General features: G+C 38.3%; 2 protein-coding genes across 3 annotated transcripts in view; one reads left to right on the top strand and one right to left on the bottom strand.

The window, feature by feature from the left end:
- Positions 1 to 11,596, bottom strand: part of PALMD (palmdelphin) — a 30,628-nt gene extending 19,032 nt beyond the window's left edge. The window contains exons 1-3 of the mRNA XM_041421253.1: positions 11,582 to 11,596; positions 5,884 to 5,929; positions 611 to 691 (exon numbers count right to left, since the gene is read on the bottom strand). Coding sequence (XP_041277187.1) covers positions 611 to 691; positions 5,884 to 5,928 — 126 coding nt within the window. The 5' untranslated portion in view covers position 5,929; positions 11,582 to 11,596. The remainder of the gene's footprint in view (positions 1 to 610; positions 692 to 5,883; positions 5,930 to 11,581) is intronic.
- Positions 4,053 to 26,242, top strand: part of PLPPR5 (phospholipid phosphatase related 5) — a 200,032-nt gene continuing 177,842 nt past the window's right edge. The window contains exon 1 of one of the 2 annotated variants that reach the window (XM_041421256.1): positions 4,053 to 4,096. The gene's annotated coding sequence lies outside the window, so the exon portion shown is untranslated. Of the gene's footprint in view, positions 4,097 to 12,238; positions 12,513 to 26,242 lie in introns of those variants that run through there. The other variant, XM_041421254.1, reaches the window with a different exon arrangement.

The following is a 26,242-nucleotide window of genomic DNA, read 5'->3' as shown; positions in this document are numbered from 1 at the left end:
TAGTGGTGTTGGGTAGACATCACTGCAATTTCAGTTCTCTGCAGAGAGGGATCTGTAGATTTCTCATACCTTTGGACTTTATAATCCTGAGTTTACTGGGCCATATTTGAGAACAATATTTGTGGCATTTATACTTTTTTTTGAGTATACAAAGAAACTGCATTATTTTATTAAAGAATAATTAAACAAGCTGACAAAAGCCTACAGCCAAATAAATATGGTGTTTTTATTCTAGGAAAAAATGCAATTAAACCTCATCATTTTGCTGCACCCTGTACCAAGTGGGATTGCTGTTGTGGGACTAGAGAGTGAACACACCCAGTCTGAAATGTGAGGCTTGATTTTCATCTGTGAGTTTTTCCTGGTTATGATCTCATTTTATGCCATGTAAGTGATCAAGTAACATTAGCTCCTCGGTGTAATTTTTTTCAAAGAGTGATGCTTATTAAAGTCAAATGGAGTCCTGGCAAGACTCCACAAAGCTGTGAAAATTTGACAGTAAAAGCATGACTTAAATGCATGAAGATTTGCATTCCAAAATCCCCAACCTTTATTCATGCTGTATGACTTGAAGCTATCTTTAGTTACATAAATCTAACACTTTACTTACCTTTAAATGTTGGTGTTTCATTTTTTCCTCTTCTACTTTTAGACGTTTCTGTGTAATTTCTTCTTGCAGTTTTCTTTTGTCCTACAAATTAAGAACAATAAAACTTTGTTTAGAGAAATTACTTGTTAATAAAATTATTATGTAAGTGTTGTTCAGTAGGGTGAAATCAATCCATGCAAATAAAGCCTTATTATAAAGCTTATGTGGTGCTTAGGCAGTGCATAATTCTTTGCAGCAATAACTTGATCCTACAGAGGTATGGTTTCCACCACTCTTTCTCCAAAGTACACTTAAATGTGTTAATGACCACAGAGGAGGGATGATGTAAAATAAAGATTATTTAGTCTTGGGAATGGTGGGGGTCAAAAACAGGAAGAATGTACAGTTGAGCAAAATTGTACATGCAGAGTGAGACTAAAAATGGGTCCTGACCAAAATTCCTAAGGCAGCCCACGCATCATTTAGGAGAGGAAAGAGTCCACATGGTCTGCACTGAGCAGCTGTGATACATCACTAGATGAAATGGGCTGTCAGTGAATCCAGCACTGACTGAGTTTATGTATCCTGTGGCTAATAGCTGAAATAAACAGGAATAAACAAAGACTTAGAATTTTATTTTGTTAGTCAATAATAAAGATGAGAAAAGAAGAATAAAATATATTTCATATGTGGTGTTTTCTCAATTTATAAAGAAAATTTTTGCTTGTGTTCAGACTGTTTTTGTGACTGCTGATCTTTAGAAGGATAAATCTCGTGTAGTGCTGGTCTATCCTCGTGCCACCTTAATCCTTTTTATTGCAGAATAGAGAAAAAAGGAAATGGGTGAACAATGTCTGATCACTGGCAATGCTTGAGCCTCTCCTGTTTTTGGATAGCACTGTCACATGAAGTAACCTTGTGGTTCCTCTGTGTGAGGCCAAACACCGATTTAGTACCTTGTGTCCTCAGCAGCCAGGGGGAAAGGAGTCTTGCCAAAGGAAAGTTACTTTAATAAGGTGTAAGGTGTATTCATGGGCTATTGTCTTGGTCAGCCTTAATGCTGTAAAATTCTGTTGTTGGGCATGGCACCTTGTCATATGCCAATCAAGAAATATTTGTACTTATTTCTTTATATATTTTGGGGGAGTAAATGGCATCTTCTGTTGTCCTGTGCAGAAATGTTTGTTGAATGGAGGCTAATCCTTCTTTCCTTTAAATTAGAACAGCCTGGCTCTGTTAAAAAAGTGGTAGCTTTTTAATAGAGAGTCTGCTTTCAGACAAGTATGGTTTAGGAAGGGGTTAACTTCTTCACAAACAGAGGAAGAGCCTCGCCCTTTCAGCCCACCTGTGGAACCAGCTGTATGTAAGGACTGGAGAAAGTCAGTAAGGAAGTGCTGGACATAAGGCTGGGAGTTGTTCACCATTTCCCTGGGATCTGGGATGTGGAAACAGGAAGAGCCGTGGTGTGCTTGGCTGAATCACTGCACTGTTACTGGAAATGAGAAATTAGCAGTGGGGCCACAGGCTCTAAGGATGCTTTTCTGAAGGGCAGGATAGGAAGTGGAAGGAGCCACCAAGGTTTGTGGGGACCAAGGGCAGGATACAGGCTGGTCAGGCACTACTGGTACTATGCTGGGATTTCACAGGTGAACAAAACACTGATCTCTCGCAGTCTGCAAAGTATAGCAGTTATTTATAAACCCTTTACAATTTTTCCTGGATGGTGTTAGTCTGCCTTTTTAATACTCCAAACAGAACAGATGGGGCTCTCTCCTCAAAATACATGCTATTTTTATCTCTGCAGTGGTTTTGTGTTTTGCCAAAGCTCTTTAATACAATTAACAAAGTTACAGATTTAGGATCACTACAATATGTATTTTTTCTGCAATGACCCTTGTGTGAGTCTTTATCCAAAAGCTGCTATGCTGGATTTTCCTTAGCCAGACCTGATTTTGAAGACAGAGTATCTGGTGTCTGACCTTCACACTTTTCCTTACTTAGGAAATATTCCTGACCTCATGGTATAAATGGCCTTTAAATAACCCATCATTAGATGAGCAGTGTGACAAGAACTTGTCTTGACAGATTATTACAATTCTTAAAGAAAATTCTTTTTGTTTTTACTGAAGTTCTGGATAAGATTCTTAGCCAGAGAAAGAACTTTTACTTGGTTTATACTATTAAAAAATATTTTAAGTAAATTTGAGTATTCTTTTTGTACCAGTGGTGATGTAATAAGAGTTTGGGCAGTCTGAAATGAGTATTTGTACATAAACTACTGTATAGAAAGAAACCTGAGTATAAAGGCATAAATTAGTGTATTTTAAACTAACTGTATAATAAGGAACCGATTCAGTAAAGAAAATAATGCCTGTGGTTTGGTTTTTTTTTTTTTCCCCCAGAGGTCCATATTTCTTTTATGTTTTTTTTTCTCTAAAAGTTTTCTTCTTGTATCCTCTGGTGTTCTAGCATGATATAATTTCACTGGTAGGTATTAAATAGCTGTTGTACAGTTATCCAGATTAAATCAGCTGAAATAAATTGTCTTTTATATGTCTAGTCTATATATCTATTTATTTTAGTCTAATTCCAGAAGCTAAGAAGTATGAGGAATCTTTTTGAACCTTGTGTGCCAAAATAACTTTAAAAACCTGTTAGAACACTTTTCTACCATGCATTCTGCTATGCCTTGTCTGCACATCATGTCTTGCTTTATGAAGCTTTGACTGTACATCTGAAGGAATAAATGTTTATTCCTGCATAGCTAAGGGAGCCATGATTGTATTAAACCTCGTGCTCTGCCCCTGCAGATGATCATGTTGCTGGCAGAAGTCCTTGAATCCTCTCTTACTGGGCTCTTCTTAATGTGAGCAGGATTTGCTTTTTATGACACAGCACCTTCAGCAATTCCTTTCTGTTGTGCATCAATGCAAGGTAAGACTTGGTGTCAATTTTCACTCCTACTGAAACATGTGGGACTCTTTACTGACTTTTGTCACAGAAATGAATTGTGTTCTAGACTGGATCTGTCTGAAAGAAAAGCAGTGGCATCCACAGGGCAGTGTCTTGTGAAATATCTTGTCTGCCAAGTCCATTAGTTTGTGTCACTGTTCTACAGTGGTGCCAAAGACGGTGGTCTTGGTCCCCTGGCAAATGCCACATACTGTCAAATTCCATGAAGTAGCTAATGTTTCAACTACTGTATTTTTATTTTCTTGTAATTTTTCAGACATTAAAATCCGTTAAGCATCAAAAGTATTAAAGCTTTCATATCTTAAGTTATGAAAGTATTTCTAACAAAATGAAGGCATTTTATTTTTTGCTTTTATATTCTAGATACACCAGCAGCAGGTGGTAGCTACATAACAAAGGAAAAGGTTTCCTTTTCAGATGGGAGCATCAAATGAACAAAACCAATAATGTTTTCCTTTCTGTTTGCTATAGGGAGAAAAGATTTGCAGAAGACTTTGAAAACTCCTACTGGTTGTGTTGCTGTCAAGGAGACAGGTATTTAACAATAGAAACCAATAAGTTTCAGTGCAGGTGCAGTTGTTGCCTGCTGGAGTGCCCCTTGCTATCCTGCTAGATCCTGTAAGGCAAACATCTGGAAGGCAGCACTTGAAACTCCCAGGTACTTTACTGGAGCCAACCCCCCCCTCAGAGCCATGGAGGAGCTTGCTATTGTAACTGCAGGGTGTTGTTTCCCTGGACAACTCCTAGTGCAGGTTGTTAGGGCTGATAACTTCCCCTTACTCAAGTTACTTTGTTTCTGCAGTCATCACACTCCGCGCGTTTCAAGTGAACACTCTGGATTGATGAAAGCAGAGAGCACATTGCTCCTTTACACATTAAGTGTAATAAATGAAGTCATAGGCAGAACCCAAAAATTGTTTCAAATTTCTTCTAATGCAAGACACTGGAAGCTACCCCACTTTCTTTAAAAAACCCTGCTCCAGTATTCATGTGGAAACGCAGCTGCAGCTGGAGGACGCCAGCCTCAGTATGTTCACAGGAGTCCTCATCAGCCAAGAGTGCTGCCCCATTCCTGCCCCTGGAACCCAGGGAGCATAACACATTGTGAGGCCTGGACTTCTCTGGAGTGCCAAAACTGTTATCTTTTGAGCCCATACACTAGAGACAAAGTCCAGGTTATGACCCTGGTTCAGGCAACATTGCAGTTAAACAAACAAATGTATTCTAAACCCTCTAAAACCTTTCAAATTACCTTATTGTGGGCTTGTGTCAGGTCTCAAATAAATAGAGTAAATGGTGCTGTTGGCTCTTATCAAGTGCCATAATTAAAACTCAACTGAATTAAAACCCAACCTGTTAGATTCTCATAAATTTCCAGTTATGCCTTACATTTATTTTGATTCCGATAAGGTATTTTTTAATTCTGCCCACCATTTATTCTGCTAGTTGTGTTTCACAACTAATCTGTCATGTTAGGACTGTGGCAAATACCTTTGTTTCCATTATTTATTATTAACTGAGAGAGGGAGTGATCCTTCCAGTTGTTTCCTTTTATCTCAAAGAGCCACGTTTTGTATCAGTTTAAGTCTTTTGTAACTGAATACATTCAGGTGTAGATCAAATCAGAGGAGGATTTAGCTTCAGCCCATTTTTATAGCATCAGGTTTCATTACTTTAAAAATAGTTTAGTTGTTCCTTTTACACACTAGAAACCATCACTCAGATTTCCCCTTAGAAGAGAAACTGAAAATGTTTTGTAATGTCTCCAGCATAAACTTCACTGAGTCTGTCCTCTGAAAACTGACAGGAGGAATTTGCTTAATCCAAGCCTGTCCTTTTTTACTTTTCAGACAGCAATACTTATGACAGATCATTAATAATTCAGGAATTGTATTTAATTCCACAGTACAAATGAAAAATCTCTAATCTCACATTGTGAAATGTGAAAATTGGTTTGTTCTGGAATTCTCTAGCTGCCTTCTGACCTTCAGGCAAACATTCTGTAATGTGTGCTTTAGACTGTCCAGTAGTGATTTGGACACATACTTTCACTGCTTTGAATTTAATTTTAAGGTGCAGTGCAACCAATACAACCCATAATAAAGTCAGTACAGTCAACTAAGCTGTCTTAAAGCAATATCTTATAAACTAGAATTATTAAGTAACAATTTCAAACATTAAAGTCTTAACGAAGTCTTTTCCTTTTCTGTCCTGAGCTAAATCATTATTCAGCAAACACACAGCAGCTCATTGCTAATATTACTTCTAAGCCGTTTTTTTTTTTTTTTTTTAAATAGTGAATTATAACCATGAGTACTTACTGTTATGGCCTGGAATCTTTCTTTCAGCAATTCGGCTTCCTCCATTCTACAAATCAAAAACAGACAAGTAGTGAAGGCAAACAGAATGAGACCATAAGCAAAAAACCTCCTGGTGGGGCTACAGAAAAAAAAAAAAAAAAAAAAAAGCTGAGGTGGTTTGATCCAATTCCAGAGCAGAAAGAGGCAGAATTTTTGACTTGTCAGAAGAGTCCCTGAACAGATGAGCAGATCAGTCCAGACAGACACATGTAATGAGGGTGTGGAGAAGAGGCAGACAGGGAGAGTGCTGGCATGAGTTGACTGACAAGTTGGAACAGTGGAGCACAAGCTCTTTTCCTTCAGGAGCTGCCAACTCTTTGTTTTAATGTGCTCGGTTAGCGTGCCACTGCTTCTTTAACTGTTAAATGCCCAAAACAGACTCTTACAGGACCATGCTTGAAGTAAACTTTTATTATGTTCCTATTTATCTTTCTTTTTCTATGATTCTGGTGATAAATAGATATTCAAAACTTATTAAATTTATTTAAATGAAAAAAGTTTATTATTTAACTTCTTTATCTTATTTCACCAGTATGTTTTAACCTGTTGTAATATTAGCATTGCAGATGGCATAGGGTTTTTTGGTATGGCTGTTGTCAATTTAGTTTTGTAGATGAAATTTTTAGAAAAGCTGTATTCATAGCTGGAAGAGTTTTAGAACTGCTAACCTGAAGTAAGATAAACTTTAAGCAGTCAAGTCTTTCATTAAATGCAAGTGTTAATCTGTGCAATTACTGGTCAGCTATCTGGGACTCAGGGGAAGATTTGTCTAAGTAAGGATTTCAGGATCATCACTGCAGTGTTACCGAGATGAGTCTAAAATGCTGGTGGATCTCAGGCTGGTTTTTTATTCAGTTGACTTGCTGCAGACTTCTGCTGAAAACAGCATTCTGTGCCTTAAGGGATGGTGCACATTTTGACCTTTCCATTTACCTGAGTGAGAGTCAGCTGTCCAAAATCAATCTAGGAAACTTGCAGAACAAGTGGAACCGCCTTAGTAAAATCCAGTTGTGGAAAAAATTCTAAGAAAATCAAACAGCATAAAGGTGTAATGTGAATCTGAAAACCCTTTGTTACCTTCAGTATCATGTAACTTAAGTCTTTGTAAGGACACCAGCAGAAGAGTCAGTCAGCATGTTTGGGTTTTTCCTGCTAATTCACTGACATGACTCAACTCAGCAGGATTTGGTGACAGGGTTTATTTTACATGTTGGTACAGTGACCTGAAGCTTAATGGCAAATCAAGCTCATTATTAGCAAATTATAAGATGCTACAGAATTGAACACTTGATGGTGAAATTGCAGCCTTATAATTCAATAGAAACTAATATTTAATTTCAATTTCCTCCTTTCTAGTATGTCATCACTCCACTGTATACATGAGCAGATTTCCCCCCTCTGCACTGGGGATTAAGGATTCATTAATGTTTTCTTTATACTCTGATCCACCCTGAGGTTTTGTTCAAACTTGCAAAGACCCCATTTTTAATCTCCAATGAAGAGTAATTTCTATTTTTAAAATATTAATATATGCTTTGTTTGTTCAGCATCTGAAATTTTAAAAATTACAATATTAAAGTAAATGCAAGTTCAAAGGCAAGTATATTGAGGTGTATCAAGAGACAGATTATACGGGAGTTTAAATAAATTTGGCTTATGGATAAGAGAATAAATTCAATGAATTGTGAAAATAAATATGTTTTTGCTGCAGAAGCCAATAGAGAGAGTCTTTCTGTTTAAGCTTTCATAAGTTAGTATAGCACCTTACCAAACATTAAAAAAAACTGAAACCAACTTATTTTACCTTTATCCTCTGTGAAGTTTATCTTAAATTTTAAGTGTGTAGATGGACTTCAGAATGTTGAAAAAATATTTTAAGCAGCAATGGATTACATCAGAAGTGAAGATGTCTGTTTTGGGCCAGAATCTGTACTGTGAAATAAATGGGATCTACACTCAGTGGGTGGAGGAATTAGATCTGTATTTTAAGATCAAATGAAAATCAATGGGTTTGCATTGCTTAGAACTTTTAGGATCTTTTTAGGACAATATAAAATATTGTCCAAAAGTTATACTTCAAAATTTTGTAAGTGTTTTAAGAACACTACTTGTGGATCTTGTATAGTTACAGATTGGAAAAGTATTTATCATGTCTTTCCATAATCTAAACCAGTAAGCTGAGGTAACCTGAAGGTTTCTAGAATGTTGCTTCTGTTTTTAGGTGGCAATTATTAGGAAAGTATTTAAAACCCACTTTAAATATTTTAAATTGTTTGAATCATATATATCCCCTTGTTAGGCAGGATTTGTTGTTCAGTCAATAGGTTGTTTTCCAGTTATCTTAATCCTATTCTCAATGGGATTTATGTGCAAGAGAATAAATGGACCAGCTGTCATTTTGTCTGCCCGGTAAGCCTGCCTTACCAGTAGGAGTATCCATGGAGTAAAGGTTAGAGAAGTGAATCTGAACAGCTGTGTTTTCAGCCCACAGGATTCTTGGAACAAAGTTTCTCAGAATTTGCCTGCCAGGAATATATCCACAGGAAACTGTCTACCTATTCTGTAACTTTAAGAAAAGGTTTCTTTTTCTTTTGGTAGAATAGATTGCTTGAGTGATACAGAAAATGTTTGTGTATCATATAATGAGTCATACAGGTTGGATTTTTTTTGGCTTCACTTATTTCTTTGTTTGTTTCCCTTTTGCACTGTATACCTCATTTAGGAATAATAATGGAAATTTGCAGCACAAGATGAGAGAGTTCCATTATGAAGCCTTACAGAAAAGGGGGTGCTAATTTAGAAGAATGCAATATCATGAACCAAAATCTAGAAGGAGCATAGAAGCACTTTCACAGCTGAGAATGCAAGTTCTGTTGTTCATTTCTGGAGCAATGTCTGAGTCCTGGAATGGTCTTCCGAACTGTACTGGCTTTCCTTGGTTATACTCTGTATACAATATCAGCCTCAGTTCTACTCTTGCTCATTGTACTGGGATTTCTTTTGAAACAAATAGCTAGCCTAAAGTACAGTGAGATATAGATTATTGTGGTAGCAAACAATTGCCTCTGAGAAGAAACATTGCATTAAAGGTAAGGAGAAAGAAGCTTTCACTTTTTCAAAAAGTGAGTTTGAAGTTAATGGAGTTGGTTAGATTGTTATCAGCTGAAAACCTAGCCTACACTTTCTGTAAAGAGTGGTTACTGAGTTCATGAATTCACATTTTGTTCATCTTAACTAGTTTGATAATTTTTCTTTGTGATGAGCTGCATTTGGTAAATGTGCTTGAAACACGAAAATGGTGTTTGGGACTCAGTGCAAAAAGGAATTCTACATTCTCACAGTGAGCAAGTGTACTGCCCCTGTGCATTTGTCTACATGTAGCCTTGACTCTGACAGCAGGAAGAGGGAGGAGATAAATTTCATTGAAGGTCTCAACAGAAATGTTTACTGCAGCTATCCTGTCAATTGGCCCAAAAGTCTGTTATCGAGGGTGCCTCAGCTGATTGAGATACAATCTCTTCTTCAGCTAGAACCACAGTTTTGCATTTTACAGGTGGAAAATCCCAGCAAAAAATAGAAATTTGAAAATGTAAATAAGGCTCACATCCCTCCATGAAATTATACACTTGAAATTATTAAAAATGTATAAATTTTAGGATCTTAGAGAAAGTTTACAGCAAAACATCTGCCAGCTCTCAGCAGGGGTTAAATTTTTCTTTGAAGGCAAATTTTGGAGAAATTACGCAGGTCTTTTAACAGAACGAATTTCTTGGGTCCTCTCACTGAAGCAAAACAATATCCAAATATCTCATATTTATACAGTTTTAGGAAGCTAAATTCTACCTCATTTACTTGTTTGAGTAGATACACGCCCTAAATCTCTGGGAGGAAAAGCCTTGGACTATTATGTTTCAGCTGGTACAACTCCCTTCCTGTTGCTATTCATAACTATAAATATATTACTTCTTTAAACTCAAACTAAAAACCCAGCTATTTGGCATTATCATGAGGTTTCTTTAACACATAGATTTTTTTATTTTATGGTACATCTGCTGCTCAGGCATCTTTCAATGCTATGGAGAAGTTTTAGAATGCAGCAGAGGCTTAGGTGTCTCTTCTGTGATAGGGGTCTCTCTTATGTTGATAAGACACAGTTAAACCCAGCTAAAAGTGCTATTGTGCTAAATATGGACCGTCCTGCCCCTATTTTCTAAAATCACACAGTGGACTTTGTTGAAGTATACCAATTATTTTTTAATCAGTTAACAATGTTTTGTGTAGCATTTTTCATATTCCCAGACTTGTCTGTTCTTAGTCTTGTGTATTTTATGAACTTCTGGATGTGGGAGGCTTTCCAAAGCACCTTTAACATTCTGTTGTGTCTCATCTAAAAATCCCACTTCAGTGAATAGTTTAAGTGTAATTACTGTGGTGATATCAAACGTGAGACTCTTAATAGAATGTGTTCTCTTAATAGAATATGTTCAGGACTGTGTTTGTTTTGTGGTGGTTTGGGGAGTTTTTTCAGGCTTTTTTTTTGTTTTGTTTTTTTAAATGTAAACTGAAACAAATTCACAGAATCTGAAATACTCAGAATGGGTGCCTTAAACATGTTGTGGAAGCATTGCTTGCAACCTAGCATTTTCCAACTGCTGCAGATATGCACTTCTAAGAATAGGGCAGAGTTTTAAATCCTACCCAGCCAACTGTGTGGGGAATTTTTAGCAGGGCTCTGAGAACCATCTTTAGTTATTGCATAGTTTGGTCATGTTTTATTAAGTGAAAACAAACCACTCCATAATCAGGGCCAAATCCTGAAAAAAGCAACAAAACCCAAACAGGTACTCTGTTGCCCATAATGAGGAAACTACATCTCGTATTCTTCTGATTCTTATTTTACGGGGAAAGCACAATGAGGACAGTTGTGGTGTTTGGACCTAAGAGACTTCAGTAGGATGGCAGAGCAAAATTAGGGCCTTGCAGACGTATTTTTGTGAATATTTAGTGCCAGGTGTACCAGTGCCACAGTACCGAGTGTTGCTGCTGAAAGCCTTAAAAGTACAGACAATTTGTTCTAGAAGATGAGCTGAAGTAGGAATTCCCTATGAGAAAAGCTCTTTCTGCAGCTGGAGCTGGGGAGGGTGTGGTGTAGAAGAGGCAGGGACAAGACTTCACCAGGGAGGTGGTGAAGCCATGGAGAAGCCGTGCGGGTGACGTCAGCTGCTCCCTTCTCCTGAGGCATGGGCAGAGCTCACACGCTGCTCCTTTGAGAAGCTGCCTGACGAGTCTGTGCCTGTAGCCCTGGAGCTCAGACCTGCAAGATGGGATGAACCTTATCTGATAGCTCCCAGCAGAGCAAAGAGGAGTTACTACTTTCTCCTCCCACACTTCCAGCCACATTTTCCTGTCACTTCCCTTCATCTGATTGATCTGTGAAGAAATTGCATTTGCTAATCTGTCAGGAAAGTAATTAAAAAGAAAACTTGAAAACAAACCTCAATCCCCAAATCCATGAATATCCACTATGTCAGTGAGCTGAATAGGGTCAATAGAACTCTAATTCTGATCAGGAGACAAGCAGCAAGAGAAGAAAGATGTAGGAAATGTGACTTCTGGCAGCAGAGAGAGAGCTCAGCCACCTTGCAGCCCTCAGGCTTACCTTACTGAGTGGTCCAGGGACCATGAGAGACCTCATGTTGACACGTATGATAAGCATGTGTGCTTAGCTATTTATCTGAAGCCTGAAACTGCTGTGAAAACATGATGACTTCAGACTCTGGCAATCCTTCCTGTGCTTCCAGATATTAAGTATCCCCCGCTGTGGGTGGGCAGAAAATATCCCACATACAATTTGTTTTGCGTAAGCCTTTCCAAGTGTTAATGGAAAAAAAGAAACATGATAAGATTATGTAAAACTTTATTGTTAGCAGAGATGATAAGATTGTTTACGTCAGATGATGAGTGTTGCAAATACAGGCCTAGTTTCTTCAGCCTGTTGTTTTTTGCTGAGGAGTTTGTTATTTGGAAGCAGCGACTGAGGAAAAACTCTCAGCTTGTCAGTCACTCGGACTGTTAATGTCAGCTGTCCCCTGCTCGTTGCCGGTGCCAGGGAGGTCACCTCAATAACACGGGGCTCTGGCAGCTGCCGCCGGCTGTGCCAGGCGGGGCAGCCGAGCAGCTGAACCTGGAGTCATCTGCGTGCTTGTGACAGTATGTCACCAACTCTTATTTTTCAACAGATTCAAATATTTCACTGTTGCTTCACACAGCACTGTACATTTACTTAACCCTTTACCTTAGAGTGGTGATTATTAACTAGGAGCAAAAAATATGATATGGTACAGTTTCCTTATTTTTTGTGGAAGTTTTGTTTTGATTGTCAGGATTTCAGACCTGTTTCATAGCTACATTTTCTAATCAGAAGATATTATTGTCCTTATTTTCACCTGAATCTGAAGTGAATCCTCTTAGTGATATTCTGCTCTTTGCTTGGTATTTGCTCATGGTCAAATTTTGTAAGAAGTTTGAACAGCTCTGTGGAGCTGAAGGAAGACATCCTGCTTCTGTCTCTATGTAGCATATTCCCACAGGTAATGTGGCTGTCTGCTCCTTGAATCTGCTCACTAAGCTGGCTGAGAACTAACCAAGCTAAAAGGTGGTTATCGCTGTGCTGATGAGTCAGATCATTGCCCAGGGAAGCCTGATGAGTGCCAAAATGGTACTCATTGTGGTAAAGAGAGAGTTGTAGTACTCACTGTGGTAAAGAGAGAGGATAGAAGGTGAAACTGTGGCTATTGGAAAATGCAGAGGAGGAAAGAGCAGTGGAAGAGGAGGGACAAGTGGGAAGAAAGGAGAAGTGGTAAACTGTTTGTTAAAATAAGCTACTAAATGTAAATTTACCTTTACAGATTATGTAACACAATGTGTGGAATCTTTCTTTTTTTCCTTTTCTCCGCCACCCCATAGGTGAATAGGCCTTTGAAACACTTTCATCAGGTCAAAGGCTAATATCTTATTACCATTTGTGAATGCAAAGAATAATCTGGTTGTATGAAAGAATATTTTGAAAGTTATTTTCTGGTCATATCTTCTTAAGATGTGAATGGGCTCTTTACCCAGTGACTTAAGGAGAGCCAAGCTAATCTGCATGTGATGGCACTGCTTCATTAGATATAATTTCTGAAGAGAGTCTTTGCAAATTTCTCTGCAGCCTGGCAAGTAGGACCTGTAGTTGGTTTGGAGATCCATTATGGTCTTTACAGATTTCTCACTGCCCAAATGCCCTTAGAGACTGATGGCCTGCAAAGACTGGAGTTAAATGCTATTTTAATAACCTATTTCAACAAAATCTTTGAAAATTTGGAAATCCATTGTGTATAGCTTGTAGGTGAAGTGGCTATTTGAAAAGGGTTTGGTGCATTGTATTCTGGAAAAGGGGTTTGTCAGGTAATTTCTCATTTCACTGACTATTATAATAGCCTGCTGCCAAATGGATCTCGCTGCATTGTCAGACATACAGCTGATGCAGTTACAAGACATTAAGAAACCTGTTATTGGGGTTTGAATTAGAAATTTAATCCACAGAGCTGTGTGAGTATCCTGTACTGGTGCTAATGGGGTTTTCCAGGGCTGATCTCACACTGCAGCTGTGTGCTGCCATATACAAATTAGCAATTAGAATTGGCAGTGTTGGTAGTGGAATGGGTCTCTTTGGTAGCTCCCACTAAGATCTTCAAAGTAACTCTTCCTCCAAATCCTTATTCCTTTGACAGCAGCCTTTTTCCTTAATTGCCTTACTATTATGATACCTTCAGCAGAACTGACTGCAATACCTCAGGTCCTGGCTGGTCCTGCAATACCTCTGGCTTGCACTTTCTCCAAACTGATAACGCCTGCTTTCCAAAAAAACCTCGTGAGAGCCTCAGTCCCTTCCACCTCCTCCTACTCCAGCTAGACATTATGCTAATCCTCAGTCTTTCTCCTGTCCTACATTAATCCCATAAACCCTGAGCAAATCTGCCTACCTCTGTCAGTATTTGATGAAGGTCCAGGGGACAGCTCCCAGTGTGCACCATCTGCACTGATAGGCTGTGTCAAACTGATCACAGCTTGACTATCCCCATTTAATTGTCCCTAACAAGCAGTTATGAAGTCCACAGAGCAGCTCTAAGTGCTCATAAGACATTTTGAAAATGTTTTTTTACATATTGATCCTTTTGGTTTTGTTGTGTATAATGCTTGTCGTATAGAACCGTCTTTGAGTTTGTGAAGTTGAAATACCAGTTGTAAAAACAACATGCATAATACAATAAGTGGTGTATAGGTCAGACTTTGAAAGATCATGAGCATGACTCAAACAAGTGGGATTCTGTCCTGGTTACATAGAGACTTCAATCAGAAAAAAACATCCTGACTGTTGATTTTTTTTTTTGTTTCTCTTGCAGAAAATTACTTTAAATTCTCTAACTTTTTTTGAATTTATTTATTCACTTGTGATCTTCTAATTCTTGGAGGTAAAAATCTATCTGTAGTACAGCTTGTCAAAAACATACATTTTATATAAAAGGCACAAATCCTCCTGTGCTAAAACAACATCTTGGAATTCCTCTGTTCCATTTCCCCCCTACCCCTTTTAATGCTATTTACATCCTGTCGATGAATTCTAAAATAGTTAGATCCTACAATTTATTTTCCTACATTATCATTTTAGTTGTATTTTCTAAATCTAGTTGTAACTTTAATTTCCTTATTTTTCCTGAACGTTTGATTTTTTAGCCAACAAACTTTTGCCTGATTTGCAGGAACACTCCTAGCTACTGAGAACAATGTCTAATCTCTCTAATTTTCAGTTTATTATCTAGATACTCTCAGTTTCAGGAACAAAGGTGGGATGGGAATTGGTTTAATGCTTTGGTTTGTACAGCTTTGATTATTTAATTGTTTTGTCACTTAATCATTCAAAATAATTGGATCCTCCTGGGCAACGAAAAGGTTTACAATAATTTATGAACAAGGTGCTCTTTCTTTCCATGTGTATGTGGGATGATTAATAAAGTTTCAGATCTGTCATGCATTCTGGAACAATAGGCTAAATTAGTAGTATGCCTGGATTAGTTTCAGCACTTCAGAAGTTTACAGAGAGTCTCTGATGGCTTCTGCCTCCAATCTGTTTAATGACAAGAGTTAGATTTGCTAAAAAAGGCTTTTGGGCTTTCTCCTTTCAAACCCTGGTTCACAAGGCTTATATCAATAACAAAGCCTTATGTAGGACTAGCTGAGATTTCTATTTTCCTTCGCACTTCTGCCATCATGAAGGCTCTTTCTTAGCAGTGTTTCATGTTTTTTCACTGACAGTAATGTCTGAACATGGCAAATGGACCTTTTCTGTGGCCCTCTGCAATGCAGAAGTAACAAACTGCTCTATATGTGTTTTGTAGCTGTACGAAAGTGAATCTTATTTCTTTTTGTTAAGGCTCACACATGTAAGAATGTTAACAAAAGCAGGGTTGTGTGTTTAGGAAGGATGAAATTCCTCAGATTAAGGCATGCCCTGACACCTCAAGATTCTAAGGAGAGTTTGGGAGTCATACTGAATCATCAGATGAATATTAATTCTGATAGCAAACCTGTAGGTAGAATGGCTAATATTCTAAAAGTTTCAGAGTTCCTCTGAGTTAGGGATGAGTGCAATAGTTGTGGGGGATAGATTGTCCAATTTTGCTGGAAATATTTTAAGAGGGATGCTGAAATCTGACTGGAATGTTATGAGAAGAACAATAGAAGAATCTAACAGAGAGTGTATTCTACAAAACGAGTATTACTGATTAAATAGAATATTAATTAGCTCTTCAGGAAAACACAATTTCTTACTGATGGAAATTTGATGGCAAAAGGCAAAATGATAACAAAATTCAGTGATTGGATGTTGAAAAGTGAAATTACTGCATGGGAGGAGAGATTTTTAAGAGGGACAATAATTCCAGGGCAGTGACAATAGCAAAGTGATAAACGTACCACAAAATCTGAGAACATTCTTAGCATGCTCAGGAAAGTGACTAGTTAGATGATAGAAAAATGGCTTAATCAAGGGCAACTTTAAAAGATTTCTTATTGATCTTTTTTCAATTTCCTTTTGATTTTCACATTTCCAGAAGAAATGCTTAAAAAATTTCGCAGTTCAGAATTTGCTTTTTGTCCTGGGTAGATGGTTATTTTGGCTGTCAGTATTATAATATCATCAGTCCTACTGTGCTGGTTACAGAATATATTTACAAGACACGTGGCAGTTGCTGCTGGATCCACTTGCTTGCTGCCTTCCTTTTGGGACTTTGTACATTTTGATCAGTAACCTTTTATAACCCAGAACCAGTGGTTTTCAAATAGGGACTGAATTTGCCATTCTTTTTGGTGTCATGAATCAAGAAACGTGAGTATAAAGATGCTGTCTTTTCATGAGACAAGGAGAATTGTGAATGAATCTGTGTAAGTCAGGAAAATCAACCCTGCTTCTCTGTGTATTTCCTGCCTCCCATCTGACAGATGGGCAGGATGGTACTTTCCTAGCTCACATTGAAGTTTGCCATTGTTGAATAAGGGCTGTTCCTTGCACAGACAGATGATGTTAGAATTTGGAATGTATCTAAAATTATGCTGGTCATTTGGTAAAATAAAAATCACTTTAAACAGCCTTTTGATTTATAGATTTCCATGCAAAATAACAATTGCAACCAGCCATAGTAATAATGGAATACTGCCAAAACTGTACTACCAAAATTCAGGCCAGCCCTGCCCAGAAGAGAATGGAAGCATCTGCTTGATTTTTGTTGAAAACCCTGGAACTCATAAGTGAGTGCTCACCATGAAGTATAAGCTGCCTCTGTTCAAAAGATGTCTCTGTCTTAATTTATTTCTGTTGCAAGAGGCTTCTGTGCCATAGTGGTCTCCAGAACTTTAACAAATTATTTCAGATGGCATAGGCCCAGCAGCAGGCTAATGGACTATAGTCATCATTAGCAAATGTGCTTTGCCCTTGAACAGTCTCCTATGCTAATCATTTTATGCCATCACCATCCTTTTTCAGGAGTAGCTGCCCGTGCTAAAAGCAGCCTGGCCCTGTCGATTTGCCAGGGGGAGGTCCTGTCATGTGATTTAGTCCCTCTCAAAAAAAGGTCTCTGTGTGTGGCTTGGCTGACTTCTCAGTTCATTGCATGCTGACACTGAGTGTAGCAGGCTGACTATCTTCACAGAGGGCTATGGTTCACCTGATCTTAGAGGTATTTTCCAACCCTTAATGACTTCATGATCTCATCTGCTGCTCTTTCTAAATGAGCAACCAGACTGATGTCATGCATTAACAGATGACAGCGCTGGGTTTGGTGATGAGCCCTGCATATTACTAAAATGTGTATCTAGGAATATAAAATCCACAAATATTCTTCTTACACGTGTATCTGTATAAATTAACTGCTCCTTCACTCAGAGATTTGGCCACTGACAGAGTGCAGTCTGTGCAGTCTTTTACCACCAATGTTGCATACTCTGGTCCAGTCATACTGGGGGTTTTACAAACATTTGGGCAGTGGTGAGCTTATAAACGAAGAAAGTGAAAGGGGTTTTCATAAAAGTCTTGGCTTTGAATCTGTGATGTCTTGTATGTGCTACCTTTTCTGATAATGTTAGAGACCTTATCAATACCAGGCAAAGTGTGCTGTTAGAAAACATTTAATATATTTTAAATAACATAACATGATTCAATGTTTACTGTGACTAAAGCTCACGTAAAACTAGCTGGAATAACTTAGCCTTGTACTCCCTTAACTTTAGCTCTAACTAGATAACTCCTTGTCTGACTCAGCTACCTATATTCATGGCAATAGCCTAGCATAAGGTGTTTATGGTGTTTTTTCCTAAAAATACCTTCCAGTCTGGGATATTTCACTGCCTGCGAGGTTACAAAATTTAACGGGAAGAGTAGATCATGTTGTGTCATGGTTCCAAACACACAAAATATGGGAGTAAACTGATGTTTGTAATGAATGGGCAGAGGTAGTGGGACATTTCTCTGGGCTGTAGTACTAACAGTGAGCAAGATGAGGGGAGAATTAACCTCAGAAAGCATATTTTAGACAAGAAAAAGAAAAAATTAGGAAAGCATACAGAAAGCCCGCTTTTGATTTGTTTTCATTTAATTTGTGGTACTATTTTATGTCAATGACTAATTTATAGATGTACCTTCACACCTCTGGAAACATTCAAATAGATCATGCTTGAACTTCTGAAAGACATCTAATTGTAATTGGAACCTCAACAACACAAAAACCAGGGAAGATACCATGAGGTCCAGAGATCATGATAAAGCTAGGAAAAAGTTAACTGATACATGAGAAAGTAAGTTGCTGAAGAAGCAGTTTTGTGATCTATAGTTTGGCCTTTTGTCTGGCCTTCATCAGGTATATAATAACAAAGCTTGAAAGCTCTTTGATCAGCAGTTCAGCTCCCACACTGGGAATGAGGCAGGGCTTGCTCAGCTGATGCCTCATTCTGACAAAGAAACTGAGTTACAGGAGGGACGTAGAGCAGGAGTTGGTGTGGCATCAGTGAAAACAGTAGTAAACTTCTATCAACCACTGTTTGCAGGAGAAGTAAGAGCATGGACAGGTTAACCAACAGCACATCCAGTATTACTTGTTCAGCTGCAGCGAAGGAAGCACTTTGAGAAAAGGAAACGCAGAAACTGGCACTCCTCCCACGATGAACCTGCTGGGGCTTGTAGAGCTTGGCTGTCTGTGGTGGGTGGGGAGATCCTAGACATGTTCTCTCAGACCCTGGCATCTTCACTGCCTATGAAAGAGGGCTATGTTGTGTTCTGACAGGTAAATACGGGATGACACAGTAGCTGTGTGGAAACAACATAGTGACACAATCATCAGACCACATGAAACTCATCGAGAGCAGAAAGACACTGCTTGAGATGGAGTCTAATGTAAGAGAGAGTTCTTCCTATTTTGAAGTCCTGGTGTGATAATGGTTCTTTCTGAGGGTACCAGCAGACCCCTTTGTTTTCTATACTGGATTGAGCTAATGTTGCCAAGGAAATGTCTGCAGGTGCTTTACACCATTACTCTGTGAGCCATGTGGGTACTAGCACACACTTCATGGGGACTGATTGTGATCCTTCCAGCCTGCAGCATGGAGAAATCGTTATTAACAACTGAAGGTCTCTAGGACTTAAATATATGGAACCTGAAACTTATGAAACCTCAATTTATAGAGCCTGATCCTCTGTGTCTGTTCATCAGTTTCTATCTAGTCAAAGTCCCCTTAAACTCATGTGAAACCTTCAATTTTCTGTCAACAATGCACAGAATCAGGTCTGTTTGTGAGCAACTTTGGGGACTGTCAAGCAGCATGATGTTCCAAAGAGCTTTAGTCCTCTGAGGTACAGCATAAAGTTTTCTCCTGGGGTTTGGGGCAGGGGACAGTAGTTTAATTATTTGTAGAGATCAAATTTATTAAAGAAGGTTCTGGCTGTGCAATGTAATTTCTTTATAGCATCCGTTGGGACATTGCAAGCTTGGGCTGTTGGAGGGGTCAGCCAAAGGGTTTAGCACCTCATCTGCACTGAGGTTATTAGCCAAAGGAACATTACTCTTGCAGTGCTCAAAATTGCCTGGAAAGCTGGAAGTAATTTTCAGTGGCATGCTTAAGGTAGTTTTTGGCTCATTCATAGACTCCTGTGGGTAGTTTTCTAAAACAATGTTCCTTGTGAGTGTCTTTGTAAAGATACATACAAATACAATATTTACTCCCCTAACACTGACTTTGTAACAAACATTGTCATTGTCTTTTATTTTGAGAATTGTTCTAGAGTTATGCTGGGAGTAATAACCTGGATTGAGCCTTGGAAATCCCTGAAAAGATCTGAGTAGATAGGAATTAATCTCTTCTTTATGCAATTCTTAATTCAAGAAGGCAATTTCTGTGTACTTTGTGAACATCTTGAAAAGAAAGTGTTTATTTTGAAAAAAATGTTCTTGAACTTCAAGCAAAATACCACTTAGGGAATGGACTCTCTCCATCTTTATGCTCAATTGTGCATGGATCACAATATAAATACCAAAACAGCAGTCATCCATTACTAGTTTAAGCATCTCTGAATCCTAATTTTTAAATACAGTAACATGTTGATAGAATTTAGTTATGTTTCACTGTGCAAAACAATGCCTTGAAATATGAGGATTAATTAGAAAAAAGTCTCATCTTGTTGTAAGGAATCTGCTGACTCTTTTTGGACTCAACTGAGCAATCCCAGTGCATGGTAATCTCTTCAATGCAGGAGCTGAGGAGGTAAAGAACACCTAGAAATGAAGGATTTGTTGTTCAAAACATATAATTACAAAATCTGTCTGGACAGATTCATGTTCATGCTTGTTGCCTGACAGCTAAGTATTAAGTCTATAGAGGACTATTTGGGCAGGGGGCAAATACACAAAGCAAACTGCATTGATGTGCTTCAGTATATTGAATTACCCTGCAGTGCAATTGAGAATTTCTGCCAAAAAGCTCTTCTGAGAACATAAATCTTTGATTTCTAGCAGCAGCAGCAGCACTGACAAATGACAGTCAAGACACACATCATCCTGGATATTATGCAGTCAGCTGGGAGCCTATCCTTGCTGTATGAGGGAGAAAGGAAATAAGATTACCCTGACATTTCCTGAGCATTATGGGTTTTGTTTTTGGTTAGTCAGCCATTACCAAAACAAACAGGGCCAAATTAATTCTTTGGGTACCTTTGAAGTCAGAGGAGTTATAACTGTACTAAGTCCCAAGCTTCTTCAGACTGTGCTGAGTCTCACAGGAGAATCCCCTTTTCAGAGCCTTTCTCTAATGGTTGCAGTGTTTAGCATAGCTTTTCATTTTTCATGAGTCATGCTGCTGCCAGTTCAAAAGCTGCATTTGCAAAGACGTGGTTTTGCCTTTTCTCGGTTTTCAGTGAAACATGAAAAAAAACCTCAAAAAAAAAAAAAAAATTAAGAATCATGCCTAGGCCCATCAGTATGCTGTGGGAAGATGAGGAGATGGGTCAGCTAGGGTAAAAGGCATTTCTGTGACAATGTTTTGTTTCTACCATTGCATTTAAAGGTCTCTTAATGCCCAGAAGACTTCATAGGGTTCCTTTTACTATTTGTTTGTTGTGTCTTTACCTCATCCTCTCTGATGTGTGTAAAAAGTCATGGTAGGCTTGGTGTCTTTCCAATCTTTCACCTAGGTTGCAGTCAAGGTTACTAGCAGGGAATAATACTTGTTCTTCTTTCCCCCTAACTCTTAATGTAGGGACTTATTTTATTTATATCTTAAGCTGATGCAAAAAGCAGTGGAAGTTGTTTGCATAAACATTTGTGTGATTCCGCTAGGAAGAGCAATACCCGTGTTCAGATTTTTTTCCACTAGCTGCCTTGTGATGGCTTTTTTCTTGGGAAATTGTTTTTTCTGTACTTGATAATCCCCATGGTAGTTTTCTCCAATACCCCAACTTTAGCATCACTTTATAATGATTTCAACAGCACTGACTCACATCTCTTGCAACCTAGAGCGAGTTGCAAATACTTGGCATTCCAGTTTATGCAGCAGACTTGCCTTCAAGTACTTGCTTCTGGGAGGCCATTACAGTGAAACTAACTGATGGACAAGTCCAGGCTTGGAGACAAATGTTTGTTGATTTTCCTACTTTATTCTCTCTCATGTAACATCTGCTGTATTTTTCAGTTTACTGTTTTCTCAGCTAGCACTGCCAACATTGGCTGTTTCCAGACTAATGGAAACTTTCTTCTGAGTGAAGCAAGTTGTAAAGTCCTCTGTTTGGAAATGGAAAACATCTATAATCTTTCCATACAAAGATCTTACCATAAACCTAGAAACAAAGCACTGTTTGTGCCCAGACCTCAAATACATCTTTGAAATATCTGTGAGCTGGAAAAATGTTTGGCAATGCAAAGGAAGATAAGTGCTTTAAACATCTCATTATGAAATGCAAAAGTTTTTATTTTATTTTGCTTTTGAGCTCTTTATTCCCACAGGATGGCCTTTTAAAAAAGGAAATGTGGCCAACAGGAAAAGAAAGCATTTAAGTATAAGCACAACTGTAGCTTGAATTGTTGGCTTGGTCTTATCACATTCTAGATAGAGGAATTGAAGGTGAATGGATTCACACCCAAATTCCATTGTAGTCATCAGCAGAAACTTTAGAACTGGGCTCAAGGGCCACTTGTCCACCTCCATGTAGAGCTGTTCAAGTGCAAGGATCTCTGAGCCTTTGTCCTGATGTACTTTCAGTTGGTTGATCCTGTTCTATAACTGGGAGTGAGTCAGGTATTATGGGTGCAACCACAGTGACAGAGATGTCTGTAATAACCTACTTAAGAGAAGTCTTGTGTATTTTTTCTGACAGGCACTTGGGATCCTACAAATCTGGCCTTTTTTGTTCTCAAGGCAACATTTTCAGGGCTCCCAAAAAAGCACAGCTAGTGTTTATTCCTTTTCTGCAATCTGCAGCCAGAGTTGCATAGAATTTTTTTTTGGGTAGAAAATGCTGCTATCTTGAGTTATTTCTCAGATTCACTGACTGTATGGAATAACTGTATATTTAAGGCAGTTTTGCACATTTAAAAATAGAATTGCACAAAGGAAGCTATAATTAAATGGACATGTAAAAAATATTCCAACTTGTTGTAACAAGCTTTAGACAGACCACATTTCATTGTTAAATATTAAGATATTGTGATCTCCCTGCCTTAAAATCAGATTAGGAAATGGGAATGGATTATTCACTGAATGGTAAGTCCATTTATGTATATATATTACAGAGGGAGCCATGCTTTTCTGTAACTTTTATGTGGCATTTGCCAGACAAGTACAAGTGAAAATACCAGCAAAATGTCCTGTTTCATTTAAGTCTATTTCCATAATTATATAGACTATGTGATTGCTAGAAATGGTTGCTTTGTAGGAATAGTGTGTGACAAGTCACCCATCACTTGATATCTGGACCCCAGCAGACATTTTGAGATAACTTCCAGTAGCTTCTATGTGTTTGTTTTCATTAGAACATTCATTGGCAGGCCTGTCATGTGTTTGCTGTGTCAATGATCACATATAAGTCTTTCTTATATGTGTTAATTGCCTGAAAATTCTTTTGGTATGCTCATTTCGGGGATTATATTGTAGATTGAAAGTAAATACGGTGTTATAAAGTAAACCTGGAAAAAATTCAGCTCCTCTTCCCTAATTTTATTTGTTTTAATTCAGCTTCTCTTCCCTAATTTTATTTATTTGATTGACATAGCCAACACAGGTCTGTGTTGGCTATTTCAATTAATGCCTGGCTCATCCAAAGTAGAAAATTACATATAAATTTGAGAATTTAGCTATCAGCCTAGCACCACTGAATTAATTTATACCTTAATGAATCCATAATGAAATATTTTAACCTGTTTGCACTGCTTGACACACTTTAAATATTAGACTAATATTATTACCATCTACTAATCATGAGTCCTTCCCAAGCTGGGAATATTCCTTATCAAATGTGGGTAATCTTTCCATTGAAATCTCTCTCAGGCAACAGCTGGAGTGGGAGTATCCCTAGCTAATGGCTAATAGGTAAGTGCTGCTCACTGGCAGCTTCCCTTTCATCCTCACTGCCTCCCATCAGCCTTGAGGAAACCTGGCTCTGGAACCTCCTTAGTAATCAGTATGGACAAAGGTACTTCAAGGTGTGCCAGAATTAAAAGGAATAGGAGAAGTGTATTGGCTTTAGCATGAGCAGAGGAATACTTTCTGAAATTATAGTAAGGGAAGGTTTGGTGCTATGTGTAGAAAACTATAGGTAAGGAATACCCTATAGCCACTCCTTTGTAGTGTTTGCTAAGAGTGACATGCATGTATGGAAATGCATAATACTAGAGAATCTGACACTATATTTCCACTGAAGATTGTGAAATCCCACTGGAATTTCAAGACTTGGAGTGTCTTTAAACAAATAGAAACATCTCTCTTAAGTTGTGATTGTGTTCAGTGAGTACCAGTTTACTCTGATTCAAATGCTTTCATGAAGTTACTCTGTTTTGTTACAAAAAGTACCACCTGGAAACAGCTGGACAGGTGCTGAGGTATGATTGCTGCTGCTGAGTCCAGCTCTGTAGCACTGCTGGAAATTGTGTGCACTGGCAGATCACAATGGAACAGGCTGTCACTGCTGTCACTCTGAGTCAGTCCAGACTTCCCCTCAACAGCCAGCCTTCCTCCCCTGATTCCTTTTACCTTCAGACTTTCATGGCAAGACTATTATGCCTTTTCTTTCCTGCTTCCAAGTGCTTAAATTAGTGAACTCATAGAGGCTCCTGTTGCTGTGTGCACACAAACCTTGCTATCAGTTGCAGAGCTGGCTGTGACTGATTTGTACAAGTCCCAGGCTGAAGGTGACACAGACAGTGCCAGGCAGTCACAGGGCTGCTGTTTGCCCTCTGCCTTTTGCTCTGCAGAGCCATGTTCTATCACTTCTGACACAGTCCCACCAGGAATTTTTTAAAAAAATATTTTTCTGATGCAAACTAGAAAAAGAATGGCACTATAGCACTGAAAATCTGGAAAACATTTATGTTTGTCTAGGTCATGGATTTCTGAGAGGAATTTACCATGATATTTAGCTAACAGAAGCACACAAATACTGAGACAACTTTATATGTCCTTTCCTCAGGGGAAAAAAGGCTATGGAAATCAATGGCCATTTGTTGGACTAAAGTTGCCAGAATTTGATTTCAGCATTCTCTATGCCTGAGGTTGAATGTATTGTAATTTTTAAGTGATATTTTTAAAACCATAGTCAGTAAAAATCTTCATTACATTACCCTGCATCTGCTTAATACCTCTCCCAGGAACTTAGTGGAGGAATTCTTTGTTGAGATAGGTATCGTGAGATTAAACCCATTTCATGCCAATAGTTTTTAGAAGTTTGTGGGAAATGTCATTCCACCAATTCCGTGTGCAAGCTTCACCATAAAAGTAGGGTAGATTTCAGAGTTCAGCAAAGTGCCCTAGAATTCCTACCACACTGATGAGCTTTGATTTTCCTTTCTCATCTTTGTGTCCTTTCACACAGTGTCTTTGTGTGCCTGGTGTAAGCATCAATATTTCTGTTGTGATGTGCACAGTGAGTTGATTGACAGTGGAACTGAGATTCTACGTTCCTAGGTAATCTGCACAGGAACACTTTAATTTGATTTGTAACTTTACACATGAAAGGAAAACCCCCATATTTAATGTTATGTGTATGATTTAAATGAAATAATGAACACCAACTGCTATAGTGAAAGCGTGGGAGAAACTTGGTAATTTCTCAACCAGTTCCTAATTCATCTGCTTGTTTTCCTAAAACAGACAAATATCTCTACCAAAACAGACCCAAAACAATGAATGTCCAAGGCTATAATTTACCACAAGCAGGCAAAAATCACTGTGGTTAATTTTCTTCTCTGTGACTTAAATCTGAAATGAATATTCTGCATATCACTATTAAAGCAGGGTGTGACAGGAAGGTAAATGGTCAGGGGAAATGTCTCCATGCAAAAGAAAAGCTCTGTCTGTGCAGGCATCTATAGACAGGTCAGGGGCTGGGGAGGGGCAAAATACAACAAAGAAAATTGAGATTGTCCTTTTATTTCAATCTGAGGATATCATTTAGAGAGGCAAGAAGGAGAAGATTAAAATTACCTTTTCTCAGCAACTTAAAGAGAAGGTTAAGGTGCTAGAGTGTTTGAAAGGTGAAATAAGCAATTTTGAGAGTAAGAAAAGCTGAGCAGGAATTGTAATTTATGGAGGTTAGGGACTGAGAAGTTAGGTCAGACAAAATCTTCATGAGAATGTGACTTCTGATAATGGAATCATCACATGAGATAGCAGGAAACTCAGTGTGGGGGGTGTTTAATGTAGTCCATTGCTGGATATAGCTCTGAGGTCTGAAGAATATGCACAGAGCAAAGCAGAAGTAGTATTTGCTTATACATTTGTTATACGTAAATATATTTGTTACCTGGTGATGACTTTCCTCACAGTGCTTTTTGATGCCTTTCCTGATCATACAGAATGTTTAAACAACTGGAATTGGCCAACTAGAGTCACATATTAAAATAAATTATTCTAGTTCTGACAGTGAAAAAGTCTAGTTTAAATTAAGGCCAAACCACAGGATCTGTGTATCTATGTAAATTGAAATTATTGCTATTTAAAGCATTGCTGCTTTGCTGATGGCCACATCAGCACA

Source organism: Onychostruthus taczanowskii, unplaced genomic scaffold (assembly GCF_017590055.1).
Source record: "Onychostruthus taczanowskii isolate IOZ18803 unplaced genomic scaffold, ASM1759005v1 scaffold7, whole genome shotgun sequence".
NCBI lineage: Eukaryota > Metazoa > Chordata > Aves > Passeriformes > Passeridae > Onychostruthus > Onychostruthus taczanowskii.
Note: the sequence above shows the minus strand (reverse complement) of the source record. Positions and strands in the feature narration are given on the sequence as shown.